The 26,561-nt window shown below is 45.8% G+C and overlaps 1 protein-coding gene across 1 annotated transcript in view; it reads left to right on the top strand.

The window, feature by feature from the left end:
• Positions 1–26,561, top strand: part of ULK1 (unc-51 like autophagy activating kinase 1) — a 78,681-nt gene that overhangs the window by 17,112 nt on the left and 35,008 nt on the right. The window contains exons 6-11 of the mRNA XM_082774150.1: positions 4,106–4,279; positions 5,747–5,820; positions 8,825–8,926; positions 16,750–16,808; positions 20,796–20,878; positions 25,106–25,156. Coding sequence (XP_082630276.1) covers positions 4,106–4,279; positions 5,747–5,820; positions 8,825–8,926; positions 16,750–16,808; positions 20,796–20,878; positions 25,106–25,156 — 543 coding nt within the window. The remainder of the gene's footprint in view (positions 1–4,105; positions 4,280–5,746; positions 5,821–8,824; positions 8,927–16,749; positions 16,809–20,795; positions 20,879–25,105; positions 25,157–26,561) is intronic.

Raw genomic sequence — 26,561 nt, 5'->3', positions numbered from 1 at the left:
TCTTCATAACTGGACGACGTGCATATGTGCACGTTTCAGTGCAGTGAGCGTTTGTGTTGGATTAAACTGTTGGTCAACCCCACCTCTGATACAAGCTGAGGTTGTATGTGTTCTGCTGAGCAAAGCTTCTGTGGTGGTGGTGTTTTTTAATCATTTCTCTTCTGATAGATCTCTGGGGATGTTGCTGTCGTTTAAAGCCCATCACAGGGTATGTTTTGAGCTTACAGTGGCAGATCTCTGCGATGTATGGTAGAGCTGTAGGAAGCATTCCAGAAGTCACTGTTTTTACTACAGGAGTAACTAAAATTTTGTAGCGTGTGACAGGAGATCAGAGCAGGTTCATCTACGATTTCTTTAAATTCTGTGAATTGGCATTGACACAGGCTGTTATGGGTGGTCACGTTAGTCTCCTGGTGTAAATAGAAGGGCCTCTGCAGGAGTCGTGCTGGCCATGTTCTGTGCACATGGCCTTGGGGGGGTTGCAAGACAGGCCCAAATAAATCAGCCTGGCCTTTCAGACTTCAGCATGATTTGGATTGGACGCGTGTTAAAGAGATGCTTGTGCACCTGTGGGTAAGAGGAGAAGTTATTTTTCCTAAATAACTTTTCCAAAATGGTGTTGTCATTCAACATCAGCGAGCATGCTCCAGTCTGTTACCCTTGGATCAGCTGTCAGGGCATGTTTACTGCGCTTTCCCAGGCAGCCTCTGGGCTGATTGAACATTTGCTACATCTCTCCACAGTGCTGACCAAAAGCCACCTTTTGAGGTGATTTCATCCTTTTCCTATGCCTCAAGAGCTACCAGGCAGGCAGGCCTCGTGCTGACCCGCAGTAAATGTTTGTTCTGATCTCCTGACCTGTTCCCAAGGCAGCACACTGAGGGCCTCCTCACTCAAGTGGAGCCCATGAAAATAAACAGAGGGGATATTATTACTTCTCAGTAATGGCAAAGGGAGGCTTGTGAAACAGTGATCTCTGCAAGAATGTGTTGCTGACCACAGGCCTCCATGGAGAGGCCTGGACTTCAGTGCAGCCTCAGTGTTTTGCCAGTTCTCTGGGGAAGATGAGAGAGTGACCTTTTTTTTGCAGGGACAGAAGTACAAGTTTCCTGTTTGGGATGTCATGGAGACAGTGAGTTGTCTCGTTTGCCACATCTGTTTGATGACGTCTAAATCAAATGAGTCTTCTGTATGTTCTCCATCTGCTGATGGTGGCCGGTCTGAAGACCGTTTGCAGACCGATGTGTAACTGTTCCTGGTTTTGGTAATCGTCCTGTTTGGAGCATGCTAATGCTGCTTTTCCTGATTTTTGTAGAACAAGACAACTTGATCTGATATTAAACCTGCTAGCCTGAAGTAAATGAAAGGTGTTAGTAGGAAGGATGTGTCAAAATGAGCTACAGGCAGTACACAGAAAAATCCAGGTGCTGCAAACTGTGAAGGGAACAGGAGTCCGACCCTTAGCTCTTCTGTTGTGGGGTTTTGAATCCCTGAGCTTGATAGTACAGGTGACATTAATTTTTGCCCTACTCTTCATAGACTTCAGGAGTCTCTGAAAGTGACAGTTGCATTTATTTCTCTGTCCTTCAGTTGGAGATTGCTGCTGTCATTTGGTAGACTAATGGGCTGAGTATGAGAGATAAGGACTCTTGTTTTTCTCTGTGATGTGTCTGTTAATGAAGTGAAGTAAAAGGGTATGCCCCTGTGCTCCCGGTGTAACCGCCTGTCCCTCTTCTGTTATTGAGGGCATCTTCTCAATTTCACAGTCCTCCCTTGCCATGCTACTGTGATTCCTGAGATGTAATGCTGCCAGAGGACCTGGCAGCCCTCTGCCTAATTTTTCTATGCTGCATTGTGGTAACTTCACTGTGCCACCGCAGACTGACTGGAGGAATCTCTCTACAGGCTCAAGACAGGAGCATAGATGCTCAGTGTGTTAGGAACACAACACCTTTGAAAGGTTAAAAGCTTCAAGTGTGAAGTGGAAAAAGCTGAAATTGGTAGCTTAGAGGCACTATATTCCTCAGGGGAATGGGTTCTCTGGTTTCAGCTATAATGATTTAAATATATACATATATATATATATTTTTTTTTACCCCAGTTTGAAAGGTTAGGGAGGCTTAACTGGTTTGAGGGAATGGCAGCTAGCGTGGTGTTCATCTTATTGCCACCACACTATATAAAAGGGAGGGTAACGCCTTGAAGATGTGGCATGCTGCTGGAACTGCAGGTCAAGACAAGGCTCTACAGAAAACAGCTCTGCTAGAGGCGAGCTGTATTTAGCCAGGAGCTCCTGATTGCCTGCTGGCTTAATAACGCTAAGAGCCAACAAGTTCCAAGCCTTGTTTCTTGTTTGGGGGAAGATGAGACAGCCTCTCCTTCCCGGGGCCTGAGCTGAATTGAGCAAAACTTGTTGGAGCTCTTGCTGTTTTGCAGAAGGACGGGGTTTTAGCTGTTCACAAATAGGTGTCCCAGTCCACCTGGGGAAAGCTTTGTTAAAGAGGAGGAAGTAGAGTGGGTTTTTTGTTGTTTTTTCTTTTTCTTCCTTTTTTTTTTCCCCAGAAGATGTAAGTAAGTTTGGTAGGTCTGCATCTAAGCTGCCTCTTACATCTTTAAGGTCTCTTCACAGAATCGCCCCCTCTTGCAGAGCAGCCTTTTGAATTCCAGCCGAGTGCCAGTCCATGAGGAAAAAGGCCCAGCAAGGGGAGAGAAACTCTATAGACATGTGCACTTGTGTCACGTGTACACATCCAGGAGCGGCTGATGGCCGTGGTGACATTTTAGCTCTGCTTGTGCCTCTTCCTAGAACAGCGGGGTTTGGGAGCAGTGGGAGTTTATTTTCTATTCTAAATGCTGTTTAACTTATCTGTTTCCCATGCGCATATTTCAAAAGTTAGATTTTTAATTTCCTGTGTTGTGTTAAAGCTGCCTGCAACCTCATCTGTGTTTTCATAAGGATTCCTCCCTTCTAGCTGATGAGGCAGAGTAGCATTTTGAAGTTCCTGCCAGCTTGTTTTGAGGTTTTACTAGAGAACAGCTGGAAAAATACTAATGAAGTCCCGAGTAATTTACCGGGCCTTCTACAAAAGAAATGATTTAGTTCAAGTGGAACGGTGCTTTCTTTAAGCCTGCCTTATTCAGCGACTGATAAGGAAGCAGGCTGGTAGCGCTGCTGGTCCTGTGGTCTGTTCAGCAGGCTGCTCCGAGCTTTGACAAGTTTCATGTGTGCAGTTCTTAAAATAACAGAAGCTAATGTTGCACCAGTCTGATTAGAAGGTCCAGATGAACATTATTTTAATCCCTTCAGTGTTATTTATTTCTCACACCACAGTTCTTGGGAAACCCTTAGCTAAGGAGAGTAAGTTCAGTGCTTCCGTATGACCAGAATTTGATTATTAATTTTTAAAAAATATTTCTTTATAAAAAAGACCTCACAGGGGACATTTGGTAGGGGGATTTTTGCTAGGTATTGGACTGCTTTTCATCCTAACACTGGATTTGGATTAGAGTTATGGTTGGGTCTAGTGAGTGCTGATGCACAAGGATTAGGCCTGGACTTGGCTTCAGATCCCTGGTGGCCATGTACCCGAATCTGCCAGCCTTTTCCATGCCCAGCCTGAGCCATAATGGTTGCTGCAGACACAAATCCTAATCCTAACGGTGTCTCCAGGTTTAGACATAGTCTTCTCGATAAAGCTGTAATGTCTGATGGCTGTTGACCATAGCTCAGAGGTGACCCTCTCACTCATCAGGTTGCAGGCTGTGTCTGGCTGGATGCTTAAAGCAAGCTGGCAGCTCTTGCTGAGGGAAGTCCTAAACCTCATCAAATGTCACTTTTGGACACAGCTGATAACCCAAATTCAGCACTTGCCACTGACCTGAGTTCACTATTAGACTCTCAGGGCTGAAAACAGCCCTGGTCACAGCATAAGCTGGGAATGCAAAAGCTCTCTCTTAATGCCAGCACTAAGCATTCAGAAATAATGCGTGGAGGAAAAAAAAAGCCAAATTATTGCTAATTGCTCTGGAGAAACTACCCCCTGGGTTCTTTGGAGAACTAGCATTGTAATTCTTTCATCTGTGGTTATTTTTCCCTCCTCCCTAGCTATGCGGACGCTTAGTGAAGACACCATCAGGCTCTTTCTTCAGCAGATAGCAGGTGCCATGAAAATGCTGCACAGCAAAGGCATCATCCATCGGGATCTGAAACCACAGAATATCCTCCTTTCCTACGCTGGAGGCAGGAAATCAAATCCCAACAACATACGCATAAAGATTGGTAAGACCCTGTTACAAGTGTCACCCTAACAGCTCTCAGGAGACCTTGGTAACAGATAAGTGGCAAGCCTCAATTTCTTTTGGGAACTGTCTAGAAGAAAATTTCTCCGCTTTTTAATATGCCCTAATGTTTTTCCACTTCCTCACTTAATTCCTCTGCAAGACATAACCGAGTTCAGCTAACTTCAGTGGGCCTCCAAGCAGTAGGAACAAGAGCTTTCTGCTCTGCCAAGACGTGGGCTAATATAAAATAAATTGGTCAGGCTTTGCTCCATTTCCAAGCAGAATGGTGCCTCCCTTTGTAAAAACAAATACTAACCTGCCCTAATTGGCTTGCAGTCTCTAGGCTTACCAAGAAAGGAGCTGCTGCAGTGGCTTTTCTATTTGGCTTTTAGTAGAACCGAGGATAAATACTAAGTGGTGTCTTAAGTCCTAAAAGTAGCTCTTCTACTGTCTGGCTTCAGAGCATAAAGGAAGTCAGGCACATCACAAAGCAGATGTTTCTACAGTCTGAATTAGAGGTAGGCTTCTCAGCTGCATCTCTAAGAAAGTTACTTTTTTCTGAAGTGTAGAATTATCTGGAAGGTGGCAGTAAGCTATTTGGGAGATGCAGATGCAGGCGGGAGGGCTGTGGGCACAGCACACCACCAGGGCACTGCTGCTCTTCGGTGTGATGTGCCCTGCAACCCCTCCTTCCCACCTCCCTGAGTAATACATGGTCCAGGGAATAGCTAGCTAGATCAATCAGTGGCAGATGACAGTATAAACAGCTGTGCCAAATCATCTCCTTGCTTGAAATATCTACTAACCTTGAAAGAACCTCCAAGTATCATATGATCAGATGCTGAGTAACCTGCAGATGTAACTCGTATTTGTATTCCTAGCCCTTGGCTTTTCCAGCTACCAGGTGATCTAATGGCTCAGCTTTCTCCCTTCATCCTGGAGTTAGCGCTGCTGAAACTTCTGAAGGAATAGAGCAAGACTGTGTTTCATTAGGGCTTTCCTACAAATGTGGGTGGTGGCAAGTAGTGGTTTCTCTTGGATGCCTGCTGCACTGCACTCCTTTTCAGTGGAGGGGAACTGTGAGTTCCCCAGATTAAATTTGGGATGGCAGCAGATGAATTTGCTGGTAGAACTGGCACGCTCTCTCTGAAGTCAAGAAGATTCCAGCAGCTGACATTTTGGAACGCAAGCAAACAGAGACGGAAAGAAGTGTCTGATCTCTCTAAATGAATGGGAGTTCATTCTTCTAAATACTGTGCGCAGTTTGGTTTCCTGTGTTCTAGTGTCTCCATTACAAGTCAGTAATGAGCACAAGGATGTTACTGCTCAGGGAGAGAGCTGTCAAAGTCTTGTGATTTGTGTGGGGTACATGACCTGCTGTGAAGGGCTCAGGGGAACTTAGGAAGGTGCAGGCTCTCTAGAGCTCATGTCTGACCTTGGGCCACCTCTCTGTTTCTCTTTGTAGCTGACTTTGGATTTGCCCGATACCTGCAGAATAATATGATGGCAGCGACTTTATGTGGTTCACCAATGTACATGGTAAGTGTGTTTTGCTGACAAGTTTTTGTGTATTGGTCTTGCTTCTTTGTTCGCCTCCCACTCCCAGAGGCAAGGCTTTGTGTTTCATTAATCGTCCCCCAAAAAGTGAAATTTTAATGACGTGTTAGAAAACAGCTATTACACAGCTATTGCTTCAGAGTTCTAGCTGCGGGTAATGTCAGGCAACAGGTGCGTGTGTTGTCATCTAACTTTCAGGTGAGCTGTTGATAAATAGAACTGAACAGAGTATTAATTGCTCTCTGCTCCCAGAAACAGTACTACCAGAGCATTTACCACTGAAGGTGCAGAGAAATGAAATGTATTTTCTCTGCTGCCGGTGAAGCAACAGAGTGAGGGCCAGGACGGTATTCCACACACCTGACTATATTGGCAGTGTTGTTTCCTTGTTGAAGAACCTCAATAAATCACTGCTTTGGCAGGACTTTTTGAGACCGTTTCCACAAGCCTACGGTCACCTCGAGCCTTTCAGTTGTTTTTGCTAAGGCCAGAATATCAGGAGCAAGGTCCTTGTTAAACAGCAGTTTTGTAAACTCTCCAACTATTTTTAGCTGTTTGGTCTTGCAAAATCCTTTCAGGCCTACGGACTGTTCAGGCGCAGATATTGCCTTCTTGCTAACTTACTGCTGCTAAGTGTATTTTGTACTCGGGAAATGGGTGTAAATGTAAAGGCCACTTGCTTCTTGTTCTGTGCACTGCCACTCCCTGTTCTCCACCCTCTGCATGCTGATTCTTTCAGCAAACCAGCTACTTCAGAGATGACTTCTTAGCCTGAGAACCAGATGTGTTTCAAAAAACAAACTGATCCCTTTCCCTTCCTTTGAACTTCCTCATCTGTGACTGGGATGTGAGGACGTAGTCTCTTGTTTGTTTTCATGGAAGCAATCAGGATCTCAGTGTCTCAGTAAGCCGATGAAATTAAAAATGACAAAGCCAGGACAGGAATAAAAATGTCAAAACCAGCCATGTAGTAGTCCCTGGGGGTGGGTGTCTGAGCTCAAAGTAAAAAAAAGTTTATGTGGATCAGTTTAGGCTGAAATTTTTACAAGTGCCCTGAGGACAGTAGGCACTTGGAATCAGAATCATAGAACAGCCTGGGACGGAAGGGGCCTTCATGATTATCTACTTCCAACTCCCTGCTGTGGGCAGGGACACCTCCCACCAGACCAGGTAGCTCCAAGCCCCATCCAGCCTGGCTTTGAGCACTGGCAGGGATGGGGCAGCCACAGCTTCTTGGGGCAACTTGTTCTAGTGCCTCACCACCATCACAGCAAAGAACTTCTTCCAAATATCTGATCTAAACCTACCCCTTTTTAGTTTAAAACCATTATTCCTTGTCCTATCACTACATTTCCCTGACAATGAGTCCCTCCCCAGCTTTCCTGATTTTCCTTGATTGTCAATATGTTCTAATACTTTTAAGTTTTGTCTGTACCTTTAGGTCAAACAGTTAAGCTGGACTGTGCTACGATGCACAGGGGTAGCATGTTCCACAGTACAAACTCAAGCAAAACAGACTTCCTCTCTTTCCCTTTTTTGAAGCCTGATGTTTATTTGAACTATGCTATATGTGAAGATGATGTCATTTTTTTCCCTCCTATGAGAGTTTCCGGAATTGTCTGTTTTTGTGATACTTTTCTTTCAGAGTCTCTTATGAAAGTAAATCAAAACACCCAGCTTGATGTGTTTTTTCTTTGTTTTTGCCTGAAAGAAGCTACCAATGACCTTTTGCTGTTTTATCTTTTTAATTTAAATGACTCTGGACATTACAGGGAATCTCAGTGTTTCGTATTGTTCTCTGTTTACTGATAGGTTTGAGGGAAATTCGTGCAGGGAGGGTGAAAGTGGTCTTTAGGGGATGCTTTGAAGTCTGTCCCTGTTGCTATTATGGATCTTGTGCATTAGCACTGAAAACGTACAGAAGGCAAGCCCTTATTCCCTGTTTTAGCTCCTAGCCCGTTGCTGCTGTTTTCATGTTGCTCTCTTACAAAGAAAGGCACGTAACCAACACCACAGTGAGCTTTGTGGCTCAGTCCTGATACAATCCATGTCACATGTGACTTGAAACCTTCTGTAGTTCTCATCCTCTAGCTTTCTTTGGCTTTGTTTGGTGTCATTCCTGCTTCATTTGGCAACAGCAGCTTGGTCTGTTCCTGAGTTCTCTGCTGCCATTTTTTTCTGTTACATGCAGCCTTTGCTCCTAACAGCTAAAAATTGATCCCGTTCCATGCTGGCAGCACTGTGATGAAATCTGTCGTTACAAATGTGTGGGATTAGCCAGCCTGCCCTTCTGCCCCTCCTCCAGCACTGCTCCCCAGGCAGGCTGCGTGCTGAACCACGGGGCCTTGCGGGCTCACTCTGCCTCCAGCCTCTGGAGCAAGCCAGGGAGGGAGCAGCCGAGGGTGTGAGACTGGAAACCGGAGGCTGAGGCACAGCAGGGCTCAAGCTGTTGGACTGCAATGCCCAGGTCTGCCTTTGAACCCAAACTGTGGCTTTGGCAGCAGGCTCTGGAGCATACTTAATATACCGTCATCTTGGGCTAAATGAGGGAAATACACAAGTGCTGCTGATCAGGGCAGAGGCTGGAGCTTACCTGTGTGGTTTGAGCCTTTGCTTTTCTTGATCATTTATCTGTTCCTTGCTTTGCTTTAGATCTCTGTGATTTCAAGGAGCTGCCTTCTCAGTACAGGTTGATTTAGCGGAATATGGTATGCTCAAGAAGAGAAAGTACTGCGCTTACCTAAAGTAGGCATAACAGCATAGGGTGTTCTTCTGTCTGCCTGAACAAAAGCTTCTGCTTCCCCAGCTTAACGAGGGAATTGGCCTTGTCGAGGTAGTTAGCCTTGTTGGGAGCAAATCTTTTGTGGTTATTGGAAATCCAAGTCAGGGGTTTTTAAAATGTATCAGTGACTTGTGTTTCTTTCCTGCAGCTGCCAAAAATAGCCTGCATCTTTTATAAAACAAACTTCTGTTCTCTCCCAAAAAGGCACCTGAAGTCATCATGTCTCAACACTACGATGCCAAAGCTGACCTGTGGAGTATTGGAACCATCATTTATCAGTGTCTGACCGGAAAGGCTCCTTTTCAGGTGAGTAGCTTCGATTTCATGTTTCTGAATTAGTAGTAGTAGTATAGATGACATCTACTTCGGAGTAAGTGGATTTAAAAAAAAAAAAAACAAAACAAATTCCAATAGAGCCAGCCTTATACAGGTCTGCCTGCCCAGCACGTTGACAATGTGGTGCCTCACACGTTTTAATGCTGGAAGTGGTACTAGAGGATGACTCTCCTCTCCTCTGGGCTGTATCTCAGTAAAATGCGTTTTGTGGTTACAAATCCTTAGGGAAGGTCACTTATTCAGGAAGACTGTCATGGATCAGTTAAGCAGTAATATTTCCAGGCAGATTTTTAATAAAGAAAGAGGTGGCAGAGGAGAACACTTCATATTTGCAACTATGCTCACTGTGTAATTTGTGATTATAATTCTGATGGATGTAAGGACAACAAGGAAGACTAATTGCAAGTTAATGTTAGGGATGATTTGGTGGTAACTGGTGTATTGCAGCTAAATCAACTTTGTCTTTAGAGCAGCTAAGTAGGATCTTATCAACAGGATCTTATCTGTCATCTCACAGCAACCCCTTCCAGCCTGAAATGTTTGTTCATCAAGTCCAAACCCCTCTAAATATAACACAGTCCAGTAGAACTCCACCCTGTAATTTATGCCATAACTCCTGACTGAGCTAGAGCATATATTTTTGTGAAAGGCATTCTCTGATTTTAAACTTCCAAATAATGGAGAACTCATTGCAACCTTGTGCAAGTTGCTTCAGGATTACTTCACGTACTTCTAATCTTAAGTATAGCTGGAATGAATCTAAACTCAGTGCATTTTTCTTGTTCCTAATCGTTAGCGAGCCACAGAGTACGCTGCCTGTTACTTTTTTTTCTTCCATGCTGAATGAGATTTGCAGACTCCTCCTTACAACCACTATTTTAAAGTACTGTACTTGTCAGGTTTTTTTTCCTTTCTGACTTGCAGCAGAGCAGAGACTCAAGTTCCTGATAATTCTTTGCTGCTTTAATATTTGAGCTCTTTAGAGCTCATCTCTGTCTAATCCACGGAAAAAAAAACAAACCACAAATTTGTATGCTGATGTGAGTTCCAGTTCATGCCAGCTCTGCAGGTTTAGATCATTTAGGGCAAAAAAAAAAAAAATCTGCAGGATTTTCTGAGCTTTAGTTCTATAGCTCTTCACAATTTCATATGAGACCTTGAATATTTATGCAGTTAAATCATCAGGAAGAATAAAATGAATTCTGAATCTGTTGCAGGAAACAGTGGGCAAATACAGAAGTAAAGTAATGGTATGTTTTGGTTTTGTCTCAGTGTGAAGAACCTTTTTTTCCTTCAGGGTAATTTTTTCCCTGTTGCTATGAGAATCTTCCATTCCAGTGCTTTATATTCTACCCACCAGCTTGATCTGTATTTAGCGCAAGACTTCATTTCCTTTCCATGTTTCTTTTTTATAAACACCCCTACAAAAGTACATGGAAACTCCTGAATGGATCCGACTTGCTGGCTGCATGCACTTGTTATTAGTGTTGGTATCTTTGTTTGAGAGGAGAAAATGACTGTTAGGATAAAAGAAAATATTTGTGCAGTAAGAAAAAATGTGGGTGTGGAGAAAGCAAGCTTTGACTACATGCATAGGAGAGCTTTTCACTGATTTGGCCTTGTAACTTGGTCCTTTTTAGTCTCTGAAGGCCCCTTAATATTGAATTCATTTAAATGATGTAGTTATCACTAACATGGTGACTTTCACAAGTGTTTTTCCACTGAAGTTTTTTCACTTAATATCTCACGCAACCTTCGCGCATCTGATTGCTTTGCAAAGAGTTAGGTGGCTTTTCTTACTGGTCACTGAAGCATGTTGCAGAAATGTGCTTCTAAAAACATTTGTTTTTATAGCAAACATTTTTCAAGAGAATTAAATTTAAATACCAGGCAGCTTCATTCAGCTTCTCAGCCAAGGTTTTGGGCAGGAAGATGGTCAGAATAACATCGGCCTCCTGCCTGTATCTGTGTCCTCAGGCTCATACAGAGGTGAGGCAGTCCTATGATGCTTGTGTCCCTTTGATTGAGCCATGGCAGTCCCCTGCCTCACAGTGGGCAATGGAGGGGCACTTGGGCTCCTGCCCAGCAGGTTCTGATCCTTGCTTTGTGCTTGCCTGAATGGGGAACTTCTTTCTTTCCCATATACATCTGGCATCTGTTGGTCTAGGAGTCATTTGTTTCCCTATATTCCCTGCCACCCCCACCTCCCCTTCTTTTGGGGTTTGTATTTTGAAACAAAATGCCCAGCCCCATTTGTTACTGCAGTAGCAGCTGTGGATTTGTTTGATCAGGGAGAAAGAAAAGCTCAACCCAGATGGTTCTCTGTGCTCCATCTATTTGTTTTGACTGTGTGTGTGTCACAAACTGCCTTCTCCCAGCTGTAAGTTTCAGGTGAACGAAGCCTGTCTAGGGCAGATGTTGGAAAGCTAGTTAAAGGTTAACAAGCTTTATTTCGTTGTTGGCATGACTGTGTTGTAAGAATTTGCTGACAGGCACTGAGCAGGCGAGAAGCTATTGCTTACAGGGCTGGGGAGAGGAGAGTAGCGGACAGAGGTGATGCACCTGTGGCCAGAGGTGCTGGGGACACCGTGCTTTTGGAGGGGATGTCTAGAAACGGATGGAGAGAGAACAGGCTCGTTCTGCATAGTGCCAGCAGCGCAGCCAATTGTGAGCAGCCAGGAGCTGGGTTTCTCGTGTTAACCTCTTCAGGCTAAATCCTCACGGTGTGTTCCCTCCCAGACAGCACCTGACCTCTGTCTGGCTGAGATTCCCATGGGAATCTGGAGCACAGCATGAAACGTGCTGCGTTTGGGCTCTCTGGCTGTTCACTGTGTGAGCCAATGTTACTTCAGGAGAGTGCAAACCAAAAGGTTTACACTCCAGTGTTATCTGTAGCAAGGAGGAATTAGTTGCCTAAAAATAAATAGGCTTCAGGGGGCTGGGTTAGATGAAGAAAAGATCAAATGTGTGGAAAGGCTGAGGCAGCTGTCAATCCAAAAAGTGCCTGTAAATCTAGACAGAGATATGTGAGTGCATGTGTATGTGTGTGTGTTTTCGAGCTGTCTCAAAGTTAATTTTAACTGTAGCTGGGTCACCCAAGGCAACTTCCCAGAGTCATTCTTGTCCCTTTCTTGCCACCTTGCCTGCAGACAAGAAAATGCTATGCTCAGATGTGAACAGCTGCTAGGATGGCTGGTGAAGCTGTCGTAAGGAGCTTTTCGTATTAAACATGCCCATAAACAAAACAGTGAGGCTGCCATAGGGATGAGATTAACAGGATTCATAATCCCTCTAAACAGATTTGCTGAGCGCTGTATTAATGTGGAATTGTTAATTTGCCTTGCCTAATAAGTGGTCTGCACTTGCAATTCTTCGTTGCCGTCACTGAGGACAGGACTGGAACAGGGTTTCCAGGTCTTGCAGACCAGCACTGAGAAATGCCTCAAGTACAGCAGCCCTCTCTTGTGCTTAGCTGAGACAAAAAGATGGGGACCCAGTGCCCACCACGGGGAGGCGGAGGCTGCGTAGACAGGTGACAACTAGAAACAAAACTGGAGACAGGTAGGGGAGAAAAAAATCACACAAGGTCAAAAATAATTTCCAAAAGCTATCTTGTCCTTGTAGATGATGATTGAAATGTGATTAGTTAAATGACTCAAGTCTTTTTTGGGGAGGTGGAAGAATAGCACTGATGCCCCGATGGGTCCCACTGTGTGACCCTTCTGAAAACTGGGCAGCTATCGGTAAGGAGATGCACAGACACACGTACACGTGTCAGGGCTGTACCTGGCAGTGGCACCGAGTCCATTCAGACACCCAGTCCTGACAGGGAACGTGAAACCTGGCTGTCTCCTGGTTGAGCCTTTGTAAGCAACTCCTCGCTGCTTTGTGGCCAGGGAGCAGGAGCTGTAACACAAGTTGCTGGTCTGTCTGGCAGCTCTGAGCCAGTCAACCTGTGTGTGGATGTTCTCATCCCAGCTAGCTGGTAGATAGACACTTCATCTCTAAGCCTGGTGTACCAAGTCCCCTGCTTTATTTCTGAATTAAATCCTCTGGTGTAAGTACTGAGATTACGTGGCACTTAAAAAAATAAAAAGAAATACCGTGTTGTAAAATGGGCTCTGAGGAAAACTGGAGGAGGAGGATTTTATACCCAGATTTGGAACTCCAGGTTTACTTGCTAGGCCTATGTTCCCAAAGCTGCTCCTCTGGGAGCAGCTCCCTGTGTCCAAGCAGACAGGTATTCCTTGCTGAGCTTAAAAGTGGCACTGGACTGCTGTGCTAAGATTTGACAAAGCGATCAACTACTTCTTGTAGTAAGAGCCATCATCTTTTTGCCTTGTGCCTGTGGACCAGATCCTGTTCTCTCAGGAACTGAGAGAAAAACCTCCATGGACAGCTAAAGAAAAGAGAGAGTTTTTTTTTCTGCTGCTTGTCCTTTCAGGTTCCTCTGGATGCTTGCCACTTAGCTCTGGGAGTCTTAAAACACCCAGTGTAGCTCTGCATGAGGAAGAGGAATTTGCAGCAGGTTTTCAAGCTGTTCCTCAGAACTGTTGAGCTGGAGGCATTATTACTCATTTCTTTTTAACGTATCTGAATTGCATCTCTGCACCCTCAAATCCCCAGAAATCTGCAGGAAAGGCTTCAGAGAGGAGAGCAGGTACCATCACATGTGCTGTGAGGTGTTGACCAGACAGTGCTGCTCCCTGGGGGTGTGACTGCCTCTGCCCCCTCTGACTGAGCGCTGTGCAGCTCCAGCTTTTCCCCAAGCACAACAAGCCCAGTGCTGAGCGCTTTTGGAAACCCCAGTGCTTTTTTGGGTGCAATTCGCTCGCAGGCAGCCAGCACCAGGCGGGATTTGGCAGGGCTGTGCTGAATGCCTTTGCTGGCTAAACATGTTTCCATTGCTGCTCAGGACAAAGTACCAGAGGGGCAGGATTGGATTTGTCTGATTGTCTTATATATAGAAAGGGCAGACAAAAACAGACCCAGTTACACCAAAGCAGCTGCTCCATAGTAACGTGAGAGGGGGAGCAAGGGTATGAGTTGGCCTGCTGGTGTGTCTCCTATTTGTAGGGAAACTAAAACTGAACTGCCCGTTCTGTATCCCGGTTTCTGGCAGGTGGGTGCTGCCCTACGGGGCAGCAGCTGGCTCGGCGTACCTTGAATGGTGCAGTTGGTAGGCACCTGAAATGTTTGCTTGCTTTTTTCTGATGGTTTTCTTGGACAGGGTGTGTATCTACCAGGAAGGTAGATTTCATATTGAGTCCTTCAATCCTAGAGGAAGGAATTCAAGTGGTGTTTTTAGTGTCTTACAAGCGTCTCAGTGTTCAGAGAGGCACTACGCTATCGCAGGATTATCGGAGAAGCACGGCACTACTGTAGGAAGAACTGGGCAAAGTGGCTGAGGCGCTCTGTGAAGTGGTCAGTGCTCTGTGAAGTGGCTGCCAACAGTGGGCTCGTTGCTGGGAGCCTGCTGCTGCCAGCAGGGCTGCGTGGCTCGCTTCATGGTTGCAGTTCTGTGAAGGTGCCGCTGGTTTCTCCAAAGTCCCGGTGATCCACAGGCGTCTGTGCAGGGTGCTCACTAAAAGGACTGTGCTCCCCAGCAGACAGCCACCTGTGTCAGGCCCGGCCTTGAGCTGTGGGCTGCTGGGGACAAGCCCCAGGGAGAAAGCACGGTGTGGGGGCAGAGAGGCCTGGTGGCGTGGGTACGATCCTGGCAGAACAAGTGCAGATTGTACTGAGAAAGTAGAATGGGGAGAAACAACATCCCTAAATGGGTCTCTCTTTTAATTTGTACAAAGAAGAGAGGAGCTTAATTGAGGATTTTGTTTCCACCCAAGCTAGTGCTTAGAAACCCTTTGTAATGAACTGGGCTTTGCATATGTGCTGCTTTTAATATACTTCATCTTTATTGCCAGGAAAATTTCTGACAAAACACTGTTTGAAATAGATCAGAGCCTCATTGTATTTGTGAAACAATTGAGTTGTTGCGACAGGAAATGAACAGAGACAACAGCCAAGGCTTGTATCTCTCTGATGTGAGCAGACACTTAGCTTCCCTGCAGTGGAGTTCTGTTCCTCCTTGTACGCCGTGTGTCAGGCATATTTTTCATTACGCAGTGTTGTGGCCAAGCCAGTTGGTGCAGTGTGTACACTCGCCTCGTTAAAGTTTGCCAAATATTAAGAATCTAATTACAGGGCAAAATCTGCAAGGGGAAAGGTGTAAAATGGAATTTTACTGAACCAAATCAAATTGAACAGCGGTGACTGGAAAGCTGATGCAGACTGGCATCTACATAACAACATGCTGTGCTGAACAACATCCATTTCATGGCTTCTGAAAACGGTGCTTTTGTGTCTCCTGTTTGGGTCCCTGCTGTGTCTGTGAACAGCAGAGGATAGGTTATTGCAGAGAGAACTAGGAAACCTTTATTTCCTTCTGTTAGGAATCCAGTAGCTCTGTTTGTGCAAGGATCTGGGTGGGTGGGAGGGAGTGTGTAAACAGCAGAGCCCATTATGGTCTTACTGATAACAAAGCTGCAAGGCTTGGGTTGCTAACACTGTGTGAGAAGTGCTGTCCTGATCAGTAGTACACCAGTCTTACTGATACTAGCAGCTACCTCTTGGTTTCTCTGAGTTCAGTACTGAGCTTTCTCAGCTGTTCTTAACTTCATGTTCATCTTTAGTCAGAGGGAGTAGGTGATGTTGAAACAGCATCTTATGTGGCTGCTCTTCCAGCCGTGCCGTGTTGGTGGTATTGTGATGGCCATCTGCAGATCGGCTTGTCTGATTTGCCACTTTAAGCATCTTAATCGACCTTAAATGCTTCTAATTTAGACATGGAAGTAGGTGGAAGGCTTGAGGGTTTTCTGTCTGCAACACCAGGAGAGCTGTGTGTTGCCTCCTGGTTCACACTTTCCTAAGCATTCTGCTGCACCAGTAATTGGTTGCACACAAACCTTTCTGATCTTCCTTCCCTGTTTATATTTACCTTGTCTGTGTCATGCTACCCAGCCTGCTCTCTCTTTAATAAAGAGATATTGCCTGAGCAGAAAAGCTAATACACTAGGGTTAATTGACTGGCATGCATTTGTTGATTGTATAAAAACAAATGGAGAAATTATGTTAGGAGACTTGTCTGTGCTTCTATACTTTAACTTCAGCTGTAAAGCTCTAGTTGTGACGAGCCCTTTTTTGTTTTTAATCCCATCTCTCAAAATTTAAAATCTTGTCAACATCCCCCCCAGTTATGTTACTACAGAAATAGGAGCTGTGGCTTGAGACCTTCTGGCTTCCTAGGATTAAAGGAGAAAACTAATTCAGTTGCTGGTTCCCCGTGTTCCTGGTTTCTTCATAGATTCCTTGCCCATCAGCAGGCTCCCTGCACTCTTGTAAATACCCTGCAGCAGTAATCCCTGTTCTCAGCAGGAGCTGCCATTCATCATTTGGGACTCCTCACGTCTGCAATTATTTCACCTCTTGGGTGAGGCTATTAGGCCAGCTCAGACCTGAGCATCAGAGCCCACTGAAACAAAGCTCAGGGCTCAGAACGGCAGCGCAGGGCAGAACCAGGTCAGGGACAAAAAGGCAGGAGGCTGAAATAAGGTATTTTCACTCTGCCACAGTGCTGGCTTTTTAGACTAAAGCAAGCTGCAGGTTCTCATTGTCTCTGTTGGTTCAGCGATTGAAAAGTGCCTCTCTGCTCTTCAGAGTAACTGTGAAACAGAAATGCTAATCCCCTTCCTTTATTGCCAACTGCTTCATGCAATATTTTTATTTTTCCCCTACAGGCCAGCAGCCCACAGGATCTTCGTCTCTTCTATGAGAAAAACAAGATGCTGATGCCGAAGTAAGCATTCTTCCAGTGTTCATGTTTGTATGCACTTGTTTACTGTCTTTACACCTATCCCCAGTGCTTCTGGCTTGTCACATGGGGAGGTGCCTATAAAATATTTGGCTCCCTGCCTTGCCCTGTTCCTTAAACCAGCAGTGATGTGGCTCAGAGAAAGTCAGAGAGCAGCAGATTTCCAGAGATGGTGTTCCTACTTTCTCTAGATACTACTACTGCAAAAAAAAAAAAAAAATAATAATTCAGGGTGGTTCGTGATTTCAGGAGCCAGATGGTGGCCCTTTCCCACGTATGGCTTCCCTACAGCTGGGTGCCACTATTAAGAAGAAATCATGGCAATTCTTGATTCATGCAAGCAGCCAAACATCAGCTTCTCCTGCAATCTGTCACACCTGACTGGAGATCACATCCCCATGTTTTCATGTGTCAGGATAGCAACTGCTTGTGTCCATCCTGCTAATAGGAGGGAGATACTAGAGCCGCTGTGGAAATGGACACTGCTGCAGTCTCCATGGGACACGGAGGGAAGATAACTGCCCTTATCCCAGGGGTATATGTTACCTAGTGCAGTAACTAGCTGCTATGTGGTGCTGTGATTTGTCAGTATATTTTGGTTTTGTTGCTGTGATCTTCACTTTTGAACTGTGAGCTCTTAAAGCCAAACCTCATGCTTGCTTTTGAAACCTCAGTCTTGTACAGAGCAAATGCTGAAGTTCCAGATTACACATCCAAATTCTGGAAGGCATTTTTAACCAGAAAGTTAGCTTCCATTTGGCAGAGCTGCTAATGCAACCACATATGTAGGAAGTTCATTGAGTTGATTTGGATTTTTCCTTGTTAGTTCAGACAGCTTTAAGAGAGGGCAGGAAGAACTACAAAGCAGCCAGACCTCTTATCAATGGCTCCTGCTATGCATTTAATTTCCCTTTAAAATACTTCATTTTTTGATTTTTGGGGCGAAGGGGGCAACCTTCAATCAGAATTAAATTTGGTGTACCTTCCTACTCTTCTGGATTGAACCAGAGGTTGTGATGGAGTAAAACACCCAAACAAAACACTTTGGAACAAAACCACTCCTTGGAGCCAGTCTGTGTGAACAGAAAGCAGCCCTTCTGTTTCCCCTACACAGCCTAAAACATGGCTGCTCACCTTTGAGGCAGTGCCTCTTACAAAGAGAGAAATAAATCCCTACAATTAATAAGTTCCCTTGTGCTGATCGTGCTGCCCTGCTGCTGCCTTGGCTCATGTATGCAGTAGGAGACAGCCAAGGGGAGGAATGAAACTCAGCTATAAGAGGCGAGCATGTCTGTTCGTGTAGGGATTAGTCCTTTTTCTTCATTAGAAGCTCGCTGCACCCACTGCATTCATAATTTTCACTCATCTCTGCTTCTCAACTCCCAAATATCACCGAAGTTTAAATCCAAGCTCATTTTTTTCCACCATAGAAGTTGGATCCAAAGTGGCCTTTCGTTAATGCTTCCCAAAGTTTGTCCATTTGTGTCTTCAATGTGAGCCGCAATCTGTGCTATTTCCTGAGTAAACACGACCAAACTGCCTCCCTCAGCCCTGCCAGCGCAGGATGAAACACGAAACCGCTCGAGAGATCTCATTCCCAGACGGCAGCAGTGCCAGGGCTTGGTTTCATTCTCCTTGGGGCTAGGCATGCTGGCACCCACCTCCCCAGCATCCCCACGGAAAGCAGTGTGTTTTGGCCCGGGAGTGGGGTGGGGAAGAGAAGCTGATTAAACCCTCGGCAGCAGCCTCTGCCTCCCAAGCCGATGCTATTGTGGGCAGGTGAAATGCCATTTGGAGGCGGGGAGCCCATGTCAGTAGGACCAAGCCCAAAGGCCTCACAATTTTAATAGCACCGATCTAAATAACTAACATTCGTTGCCTGATTTGCATGGCAAAGTATGTTGTAGATCACGGGAGGAAGGAGGCAGCTTGGCTGCTTATGTTTAAAAAGATGGCCTTCAAAAATAATACTGCAGGTTTCGAAGCTTGATGGTTTAGAGGTGAGAGGTATGAGGAGACAAACAGGCTGTTAATCTGCACTGTCCTCAGCCTGTTCTGACATCTGAGGTCTAGTACTTGACCTGCCTGTTTCTTGGCTTTAAAATCATACAAAAGCTCAAGTCATTGCTGGGAAACACACTCATCTTGGATGAGCAGTTTGTGTCGTGGATAAATAAATTATGACGATAACACTGGAGGACTGCAGGACTCCTGCACTAATGTATTTTTCAGGAGACTGTTAGCTGTGGTATCCCGGGTTATTCCATTACGTGGTGTGCTTCTGAGGCACGCCTTCTTTTGACAAGATGTTGTTTTCTCTTGGCTCAAACGGAGTCTTGGTTTACCTGCATCCCTTCCAGAGCCCCAGTGCCCCCCTCTGTCAGCCTGGGAAGACCCACGCAAGTGTTACAGTGTCAGAGATGGAAAGCAGCTTCTCCAGCACAAACAAGCATGACGGATGCTTGGCGTGATCCTCTGTTCTAGGAATCACTGGGCTCAAATTCCTGCACCAGTGAGGCCTAGGACTTCACAGAATATTTATAAATACACACCTTGCCCAACATCTCTGGTTTCACTCCAAACCAAACGAGATTTTGGTAGGGTCAGCTTTTTTTCCCCCACACTCACACTTCTGACCCAGCTTCTTTTTCAGCCTGTCTGCGACATGGTGGAAATGGTGCAGGAGCAGTTGTTTCACCCCTGGTGGTCAGCCTTGGCTTCAGGGTGGTGAGCACTGCCCGAGTGAGCCACGTGCTGTGCTACTGAGCCGGCTGGGGCTCCGCGCAGTTGGCATTGCTGTGCTGAGCACACATGCCTTCACCTCGGCTGACCCTCGTGTGGGGAGAGGGGAAAGCTTGGCAAACCGTGGGGCCGTGCTGGGCACAGCCACGATAAACAGAGTTAATGCTGCAAGGAGTTGGAGCCACCTACGCTGAGTTTGGAGAGCTCTGCTCTGGCTGCAGGCAGGACGCTGCCGCTGCAGCCCCTACCAGTGCTGCTGGTTACAGAGGAAAGTCAGCAGAACTGAATCCACTTATGCAAGAGCTGAACTCTACTTTCTCTTCCTTAATCCGTTCATTTATTCCCTGCTTCTTGCAGTATATCAGGGTTATAACGAGCTGACCTGGCCTCTCCCCAATCTGCTTGTGGGGTTGGAGAGAGCAATGATTTACTGCCTCTTCTGTGCTGCAGTGGCCATTGAAAAGAATTTTTTTTTTCCTAGCTAAACTGGAAAGTAAGGAAATAGCTGCACTAATTTTAGCTTGCTTGAGTGCCAGATGCTCAGATCTTACTGGCCTTTGATTAATAAATGATGTATATCAAGAAGCAAATAGACAAAGGTCACTCGCCAGTCTTATATAAGCAGCATTTAAAAAGAAATGCCTTAATAAAATGGCAGTAACTGGTGATACATTTCACCACGAATATCCTAATTGGGAGCTTCCCCTCAGTAACTGCTTCATTTTAATGACCTCCTTATTCCTCTTAGAGCAAGCAGAAGATATTTTATTCAGCATGTGCAAAATACTGCATATCTTTAAAAGACGTTTAGATGTAGAGCTTAGGGATATGGTTTAGTGGGGACTGTTAGTGTTAGGTCAGAGGTTGGACTCGATGATCTTGAGGTCTCTTCCAACCGAGAAATTCTGTGATTCTGTGTGATTCTGTGATATAGACCAGGCTGAGCTGAGAACCAGAGGGCTGGAATCGCAGTGGAAGGGAAGGATCTGCAGGTGCTCGTGGGAGAGGCCGCTAAAGCTCGATTCACTGTGGCCTTAGCAGTGACAATGGGGGGTAAAAGCCAGATGGATGCAGAGATGTTCCTGCCCAGCCTCTCTCCAGTGAGTTCCTATGATGTTCCTAGCCCAGCAGGCAGAAAGTGAGCTTGCACTTGCAGTTTGCCTTCGTGAATACGCAGAAGTAGCTTAAGTAGATGGAGGGTCTCTTACATGCTTTTGTTTTCAATCCTAGCATCCCCAGGGAGACATCAAGCCACCTGAGGCAGCTGCTGCTGGGCCTTCTGCAGCGCAATCATAAGGACCGCATGGACTTCGGTAAGAGACCTCCTTCCAGTTCTAGTTGTGCTGCTTGTCGGTGCCTTCCTTTGAGCTATTGCACTGCACAAACCTCTGTGCTTTTGGCCGGTGCTAGGAAAAGCATCCAGACTGGTAGTACCTGGCTGCTTACTTGCATTCCCTCTCCCACCTTCTGCTGTTGTAGTCTCTGAACTTCTGTAGTTAAGCATGCTATCAGGGGAAACGTGCTTCTTGTGCATCCCAGTTCTCACTGTCATAGTTTCTTCCCCACACTGTAAGCTGTATCCACTTAATGTATACGCTCTGACTCTCACTATAGACCTGTCTCTGTCTCCTGACATGACTGGCATGGAGACTTCCTTTTTGATTTTCTTTTTTTTAAGCGTCTTAATTCCTTCTAGGCTGAGAACAATTGTTAGGTGCTAGGCAGTTCTGGTTTTAGCAGCCTCTTCCAAATCTGTCAAGAGGTTCTGAAGAACCTCTACTGAAGCCATCATCTAAAGGAAAGTGGGTAGAGGTGGAACTCTTCCTAAAGCCCGCTGTAAAGGACCAGTTCACCTAAAAGCAACACTGGTCTTTTCTCCTGTTCCCCCCTCCATTTGGAGGAGAGAGAGAGTGTAGACCTTTCTCAGGTGAACACTGGGACAAGAACATTGTCTCTCACCGAGGAAGTTGGTCCTGATGGTGTGTTAGCCTCTGAATGCGGAGAACAGCAGTGAGGAGCTTTGCTTCTGTTAGCTTGTGTTGCTGATGGAATGGGTAAGTTTGCTCCTCCAGCATCTGCGTTTGAATTAGGTTTGGTGCTGGGCAAAGCCTGTTTAAGTGGTTTTCTTGCTGCTGGGGCCTCAAAGCACACAGATCTGTGTTAAATATCCGTTGGGCAGCATCACAACAGCAGCCAACAATTAGCTGCTTTTTGCACATCCATTGCATTTTTCCTTGAGAATAAAGTGTGCTTGTTTGTGCTTTCAGAATGTTACTTTTTAGTCAGACTTGGATAAAAGCATTTGCTATTTGTTTTCTGGGGGTTAGTTTTCTGTTATTTTTTGTTGCTTATCAGCCCAGGTGGATTGTTTCCTGCAGGGCATCACATGCTAGTTGATGAAGATAAATTGTTCTGCAGCCTCGGTTATTCTTTTGGATTAGAGTTATTGGGAAAGCCTTTCTGGGGACGCTGTCATCTGGGTACAGCAAGTACATGGATTAACCAAGGCTGATCATAATTATCCAGGGCTGAATGTGAAAGGCTACTGCTTACTGCAGTGCGGAAGTGAGAACACAAGCCTTTTCAAAAGGGAGTTGCTGAAGCTACAAACAGACCGAATATAAGTGTGTCTCAGCAGTCCCTGCAGACCTTCTCTCTGGGTTGTGCATCTCAGCTGCTTCTGTCATGCTGCTGTACATTTCAAAAGAAAAATACATTTGAGGTTTCTGTTTTCCTGCTGTCAGAAATGGAGTCTGGTAAGCCTTTTTAGCCACCCTATCAGCTGGTTTTGTACCTCTTGGGAGTAGACCGCATGAGTCATTGTCTAACACTTGGAGATTTGAGATGATTTGCTTTGATTTCACTCAAGACAACAGTTACAGCACATCTTGCTGGATTGAGATTGCTGCCTGTTAATCACATAAGGGATCCTTTTCTCTGCAGATTGGCATGTCCTTGTGAGATAGAATTGTTTCTCAGGGAGGGTTTGCAGGTGTATTCCTAGAGGAGCCTGTATTTGAGATGGACCTCGTGCCTTACAGAAGGCAGATCTCAATGGCTGTCTGGCATCGTTCTCATCCACCTCTCCTTCCTTTCTTCTGCTTACTTCTGTCAAAGTATGAGCTTCATCCCTGCTTGTGACAACTGTTTTCCTTTCCCTACTGTCTTCTGCTGCTAGGTCTTCAGCTCCTTGATGTTGCTGGGGGCCCAGACTCTGAAATACACCTGCTGAATGATCCTTTATTCCTTTCTGTAGTGTCAGCTCAGGAGGCTACCAGGTGATGCCTCCTTGCCAAAATAGTAGCAGTGTTTAAATGGGAGCACCTCTCTATGCCCAACTATCATCATTTTCAGCTGCTGCCTGTGGCCAGCAGTGCACAAACTGTGAGTGTCCTGAAGCTCAAGGTCCCATCTGAAGCAGATCCCCAAACCATTTCTCTTAGGTGGCTCCTGGTATACCGGTACCGTCTCCTGCTACTGGCAAACTAACCAGAGGCTACTCTGTCCACGTATGCTATTTATAAAAAATGTTTGGCTGATGGTCAGTGCCTTTGTTAGCTGTCCCTTGACCCTTCTGTGCTCTGAAGATGAAGGTCCACGTGCACTGCTGGGTCAGGGCGGATCACTGAGGAGCTGGATGTGCTGTTCCTTCTTGGTCCCTGAGGCCCCTTCCATCTGTCTGGAGATGTGTGTGGTGTCCTCCACAAAGCTCCCCCACAGCTTGGTTCACCCAAAAGCATTCATTATGCGAGGCTGAAGCTCCTTTTGCTTGCTGTGTGTCTCAGCTGCTCTTCTACCAGGAACTGATGGGCTTTGCAATTCCAGGATTATCTAGAGGAGTACAGGGAGGGTTTCAGGTTGAAGTTTCCTGTTGATGATCACAAGCAGGGTTGTTAAATTTTGCTTTGTAAGCACAGCTAACAAGCAATTTGGAGGGGGAAACATGGAAGTAGTAGTCATTTCCACCCCCTCAGATGTTACTACATAACCAGCTGAATCAGCGTAGCTGAGGGGATGGTACCTCTAGAGGAGTGGGCTCAGGAGGCAGCAGGAAAGTCCAGCAGCTGAGCAACTCCTCACGAATAGGGATGTTCTCCATCCACAGCAGATCTTATCTGTGAGATTCCAACATTCCCTGCCAGAGGAACCTGGCATTGCTTCTGCTGTGCTGAGTGCCAAACCAGTGTGTGCTGACTGCAGGACCCTGGCGTGGCCGTGGCAAGGAGCAGCTTGGGAAAGAGGGATTAAGTTGTTTTGTTTTGCTTTTTTAAAAAGACGTCAAAACCAGTTGCTACTTTCTGGAAAGCTCACTGTCTGGAGAGGAGCTGTTTACAGAATTCAGCAGTTTGTAAACGTTGGGTGTTGCAATAGGAAATCCATGCTGGGAAAACAAGTTGAGCTTCTCCCGCAGTTCGCCAAGTAGCCAGCGCTGAGCCATGACTAATGCTCCTGAAAGGCCGAGTCGCTTCAGGTTGCTGGTTGTGGTAGAGGAGGGGAGGGCTCTGCTCGGACTCGGTGCAGAACTGCACTGGATTGGAGATGGCAGAGTCAGGAGAGGTGGTTAGGAGGATGGGGAAACATGTAGAGGGTCACCAGCAAGCCAGGATGGAAACATTTGACCTGGACGAGTAGAATACCCTCCTCTAACAAGCAAATCTGTGGCAGTTGTGCTGCTGTAAAAGGGAGTTTTGGGCTTTTAATTCTGTGGTGGCCTTTTAGAAAACGCATTTCTGCCTTAAGTGCAGGATGGGTTTGGCTCTGTGTATCATGGAAGATCACTCCGTAGAAGTGTTTCTCTTCTATGGGATTAGTGGCAGCACCTGGTTCCTACCGTTAGGGTACCTTGTTGTTCTGATCAGTCATGAAATAGGGCTTTTAATGCTTTTCATTTTAGAATTCCCCTTCTTGCTGATACAAGCTTATGACATGACCACGCCAGCTCCGTCAGGAGCTAGCTCAGTCAGTTTCTGGCCCTTGGTAACTGATTCCCCTTCCAACATCTGCAGCAGCTGTTGGAAGACGGGAATATTTGCGTGTAATTTGTTTTATGCTCCTGGCAACCCAAAGTTGTAGCTTGCAGCAAAACCTTACCAAGTTGTTTAATACCCTATGGGGAAGGAAAATCCATTTGTACTGCTGGTTGATCATGTCTTTTGGCCATGCTTTTGGCAAAAGTTTTTTTCCTACCTTTTTTTTTCATTCATGTAGCTGGCCAATCTGATCTCCCTTTCCGCCCCCAACTGATGTTGCAGAGATGCCTGTAGCATAGGAGCTACTGTTTTTTTTTGTTTGTTTTCCCCTATAGTTATTTGGATCCTGGGATCACTATCTAATTTATGTTTTTGAGCAAGTCCTACATCCGGTTGCATCTGCGTTCTTGACCAGTGTTATCTGCATCAACAGTCAGATTCCATGGTTAAGTGACTGGACTGTGTGGAAAAATCACTGTAAAAATACTGTAACTTGTTATGCTTAACTGCTTTGTAAACTCCTAACAGTCATTTCCTTTCACTGACTCATTGTTTTTGATCTTTTTTCAGATGAGTTTTTCCATCACCCATTCTTGGATGCAAGTGCCTCAATGAAGAAATGTAAGTGTCGCATTTCTATTACAACAGTTTTTGAACCATGACGTGTCTTCCTGTGCTGCTAGTTCAAAAGGAAACAAAAAGGTTGCTTTGCTTTCTTGGTTATTTGGGTGTGGATTCAGGATTCATTACCGTGTCATGTCCAGATTTTGCTATCAAAATGTATTTAATGTTGCCGACATCTTCAAAGGGAGGATTTGGGGGCTATTTAGAAACCTAAATGAGAGGTAAATGTAGCTTTGAAATGCGTTCAGCTGTTCTCTATGAAGTGCTTGGCCAGTGGGGATGCTTGTAGGTAAACAGGATTATGCAGCAAGATCATGTGTTTTCACCCACATCAGCAGGACAATTCAGGATAGTGAACAGGCAGAAAGAAGATGACATTCTTGTCACTGCTTGCCAGGTGTGGTTGTACCAAATGGGAAGAACATTTGGTAACTGAAACCCGCCGTGTTTACCTCCAAAGTCTTGCAAAATCTTGTTTTAGAAAGATTACTTACTGGTGCTCTGTGAGAACTGTCCAAAACAAAGCCGGATTTCTATTGAGAATTCTTTCCTCTTTTGAATCAAAACTTTGCAAATTTCCAACCACACGTACTGTGATTCAGTTTTGTTTGTGGGAAAACAATTCTGAACTGCTGCCAGTGCATGGGATATGATACTGCTGGCCAAAGGACTCGTTTTAGTGGAATTGTATATGGTCATCTATTTTCTTCTGGAAAGATCCTCTTGGGCCTTTAATCTCTTAAGTGATAGTCACTGCTGGAAACCTTGGCTCTGATTTGGGGTGCCCAGCGCAAGGGCTGGAGGTTTCAGAGGAAACGTGCCCGGTGCTTTCTGAACACGGAGCCACTCTTGGGCATGTGGCACAGTGGACGCCCCTGGAGGGAAGAGCAGGACTTCTCAGTTGTTTCTGATACAGATTTCTAACCGTGTATGTAGGTGACCGTCCTGCAGGCAAGAAAAGATGGTTCTGGTTTAGGGGAGCTGGCAAAGCAGCAAGATGTGGCGTGAGTCCTGTGAAGCGGGACTCCTCTGCAGGCAGGAAAGGACTCCGCCTGTTCAGGACTGCTCCGAAGCCAGCTCAGCACTCAGCACCTGCTGTACCGCTGCTGTGTGAGAAAAGGCCTTCGGAGTCTGATCCCCCTGCGGGCAGGGAAGGGCTCCCACGGCTCTGCCCTGCATGCCAACCAGCTCCTCTCTTACCTCCAGCTGCTCGATTGCTTCATTGGCCAGAGGAACAGGAAACCCCCTGCAAACATGAAAGGATTCTGCTGGCTTGGCCTCAGTTTCCGACTTCTGCACGCTTGCTGTGCAGAAACCAGAGGCACTGTTATGAGCCACGGTTTCTAGCTCAGCCTTTGCCCCCATCTGCACCAAAGGTAGTGGTGTGTGGTCAAGGCCCGGT

The sequence above is a fragment of the Aythya marila genome (assembly GCF_965140915.1).
Source record: "Aythya marila genome assembly, chromosome: 17".
NCBI lineage: Eukaryota > Metazoa > Chordata > Aves > Anseriformes > Anatidae > Aythya > Aythya marila.
This window is presented reverse-complemented; position numbering and strand designations above follow the sequence as displayed.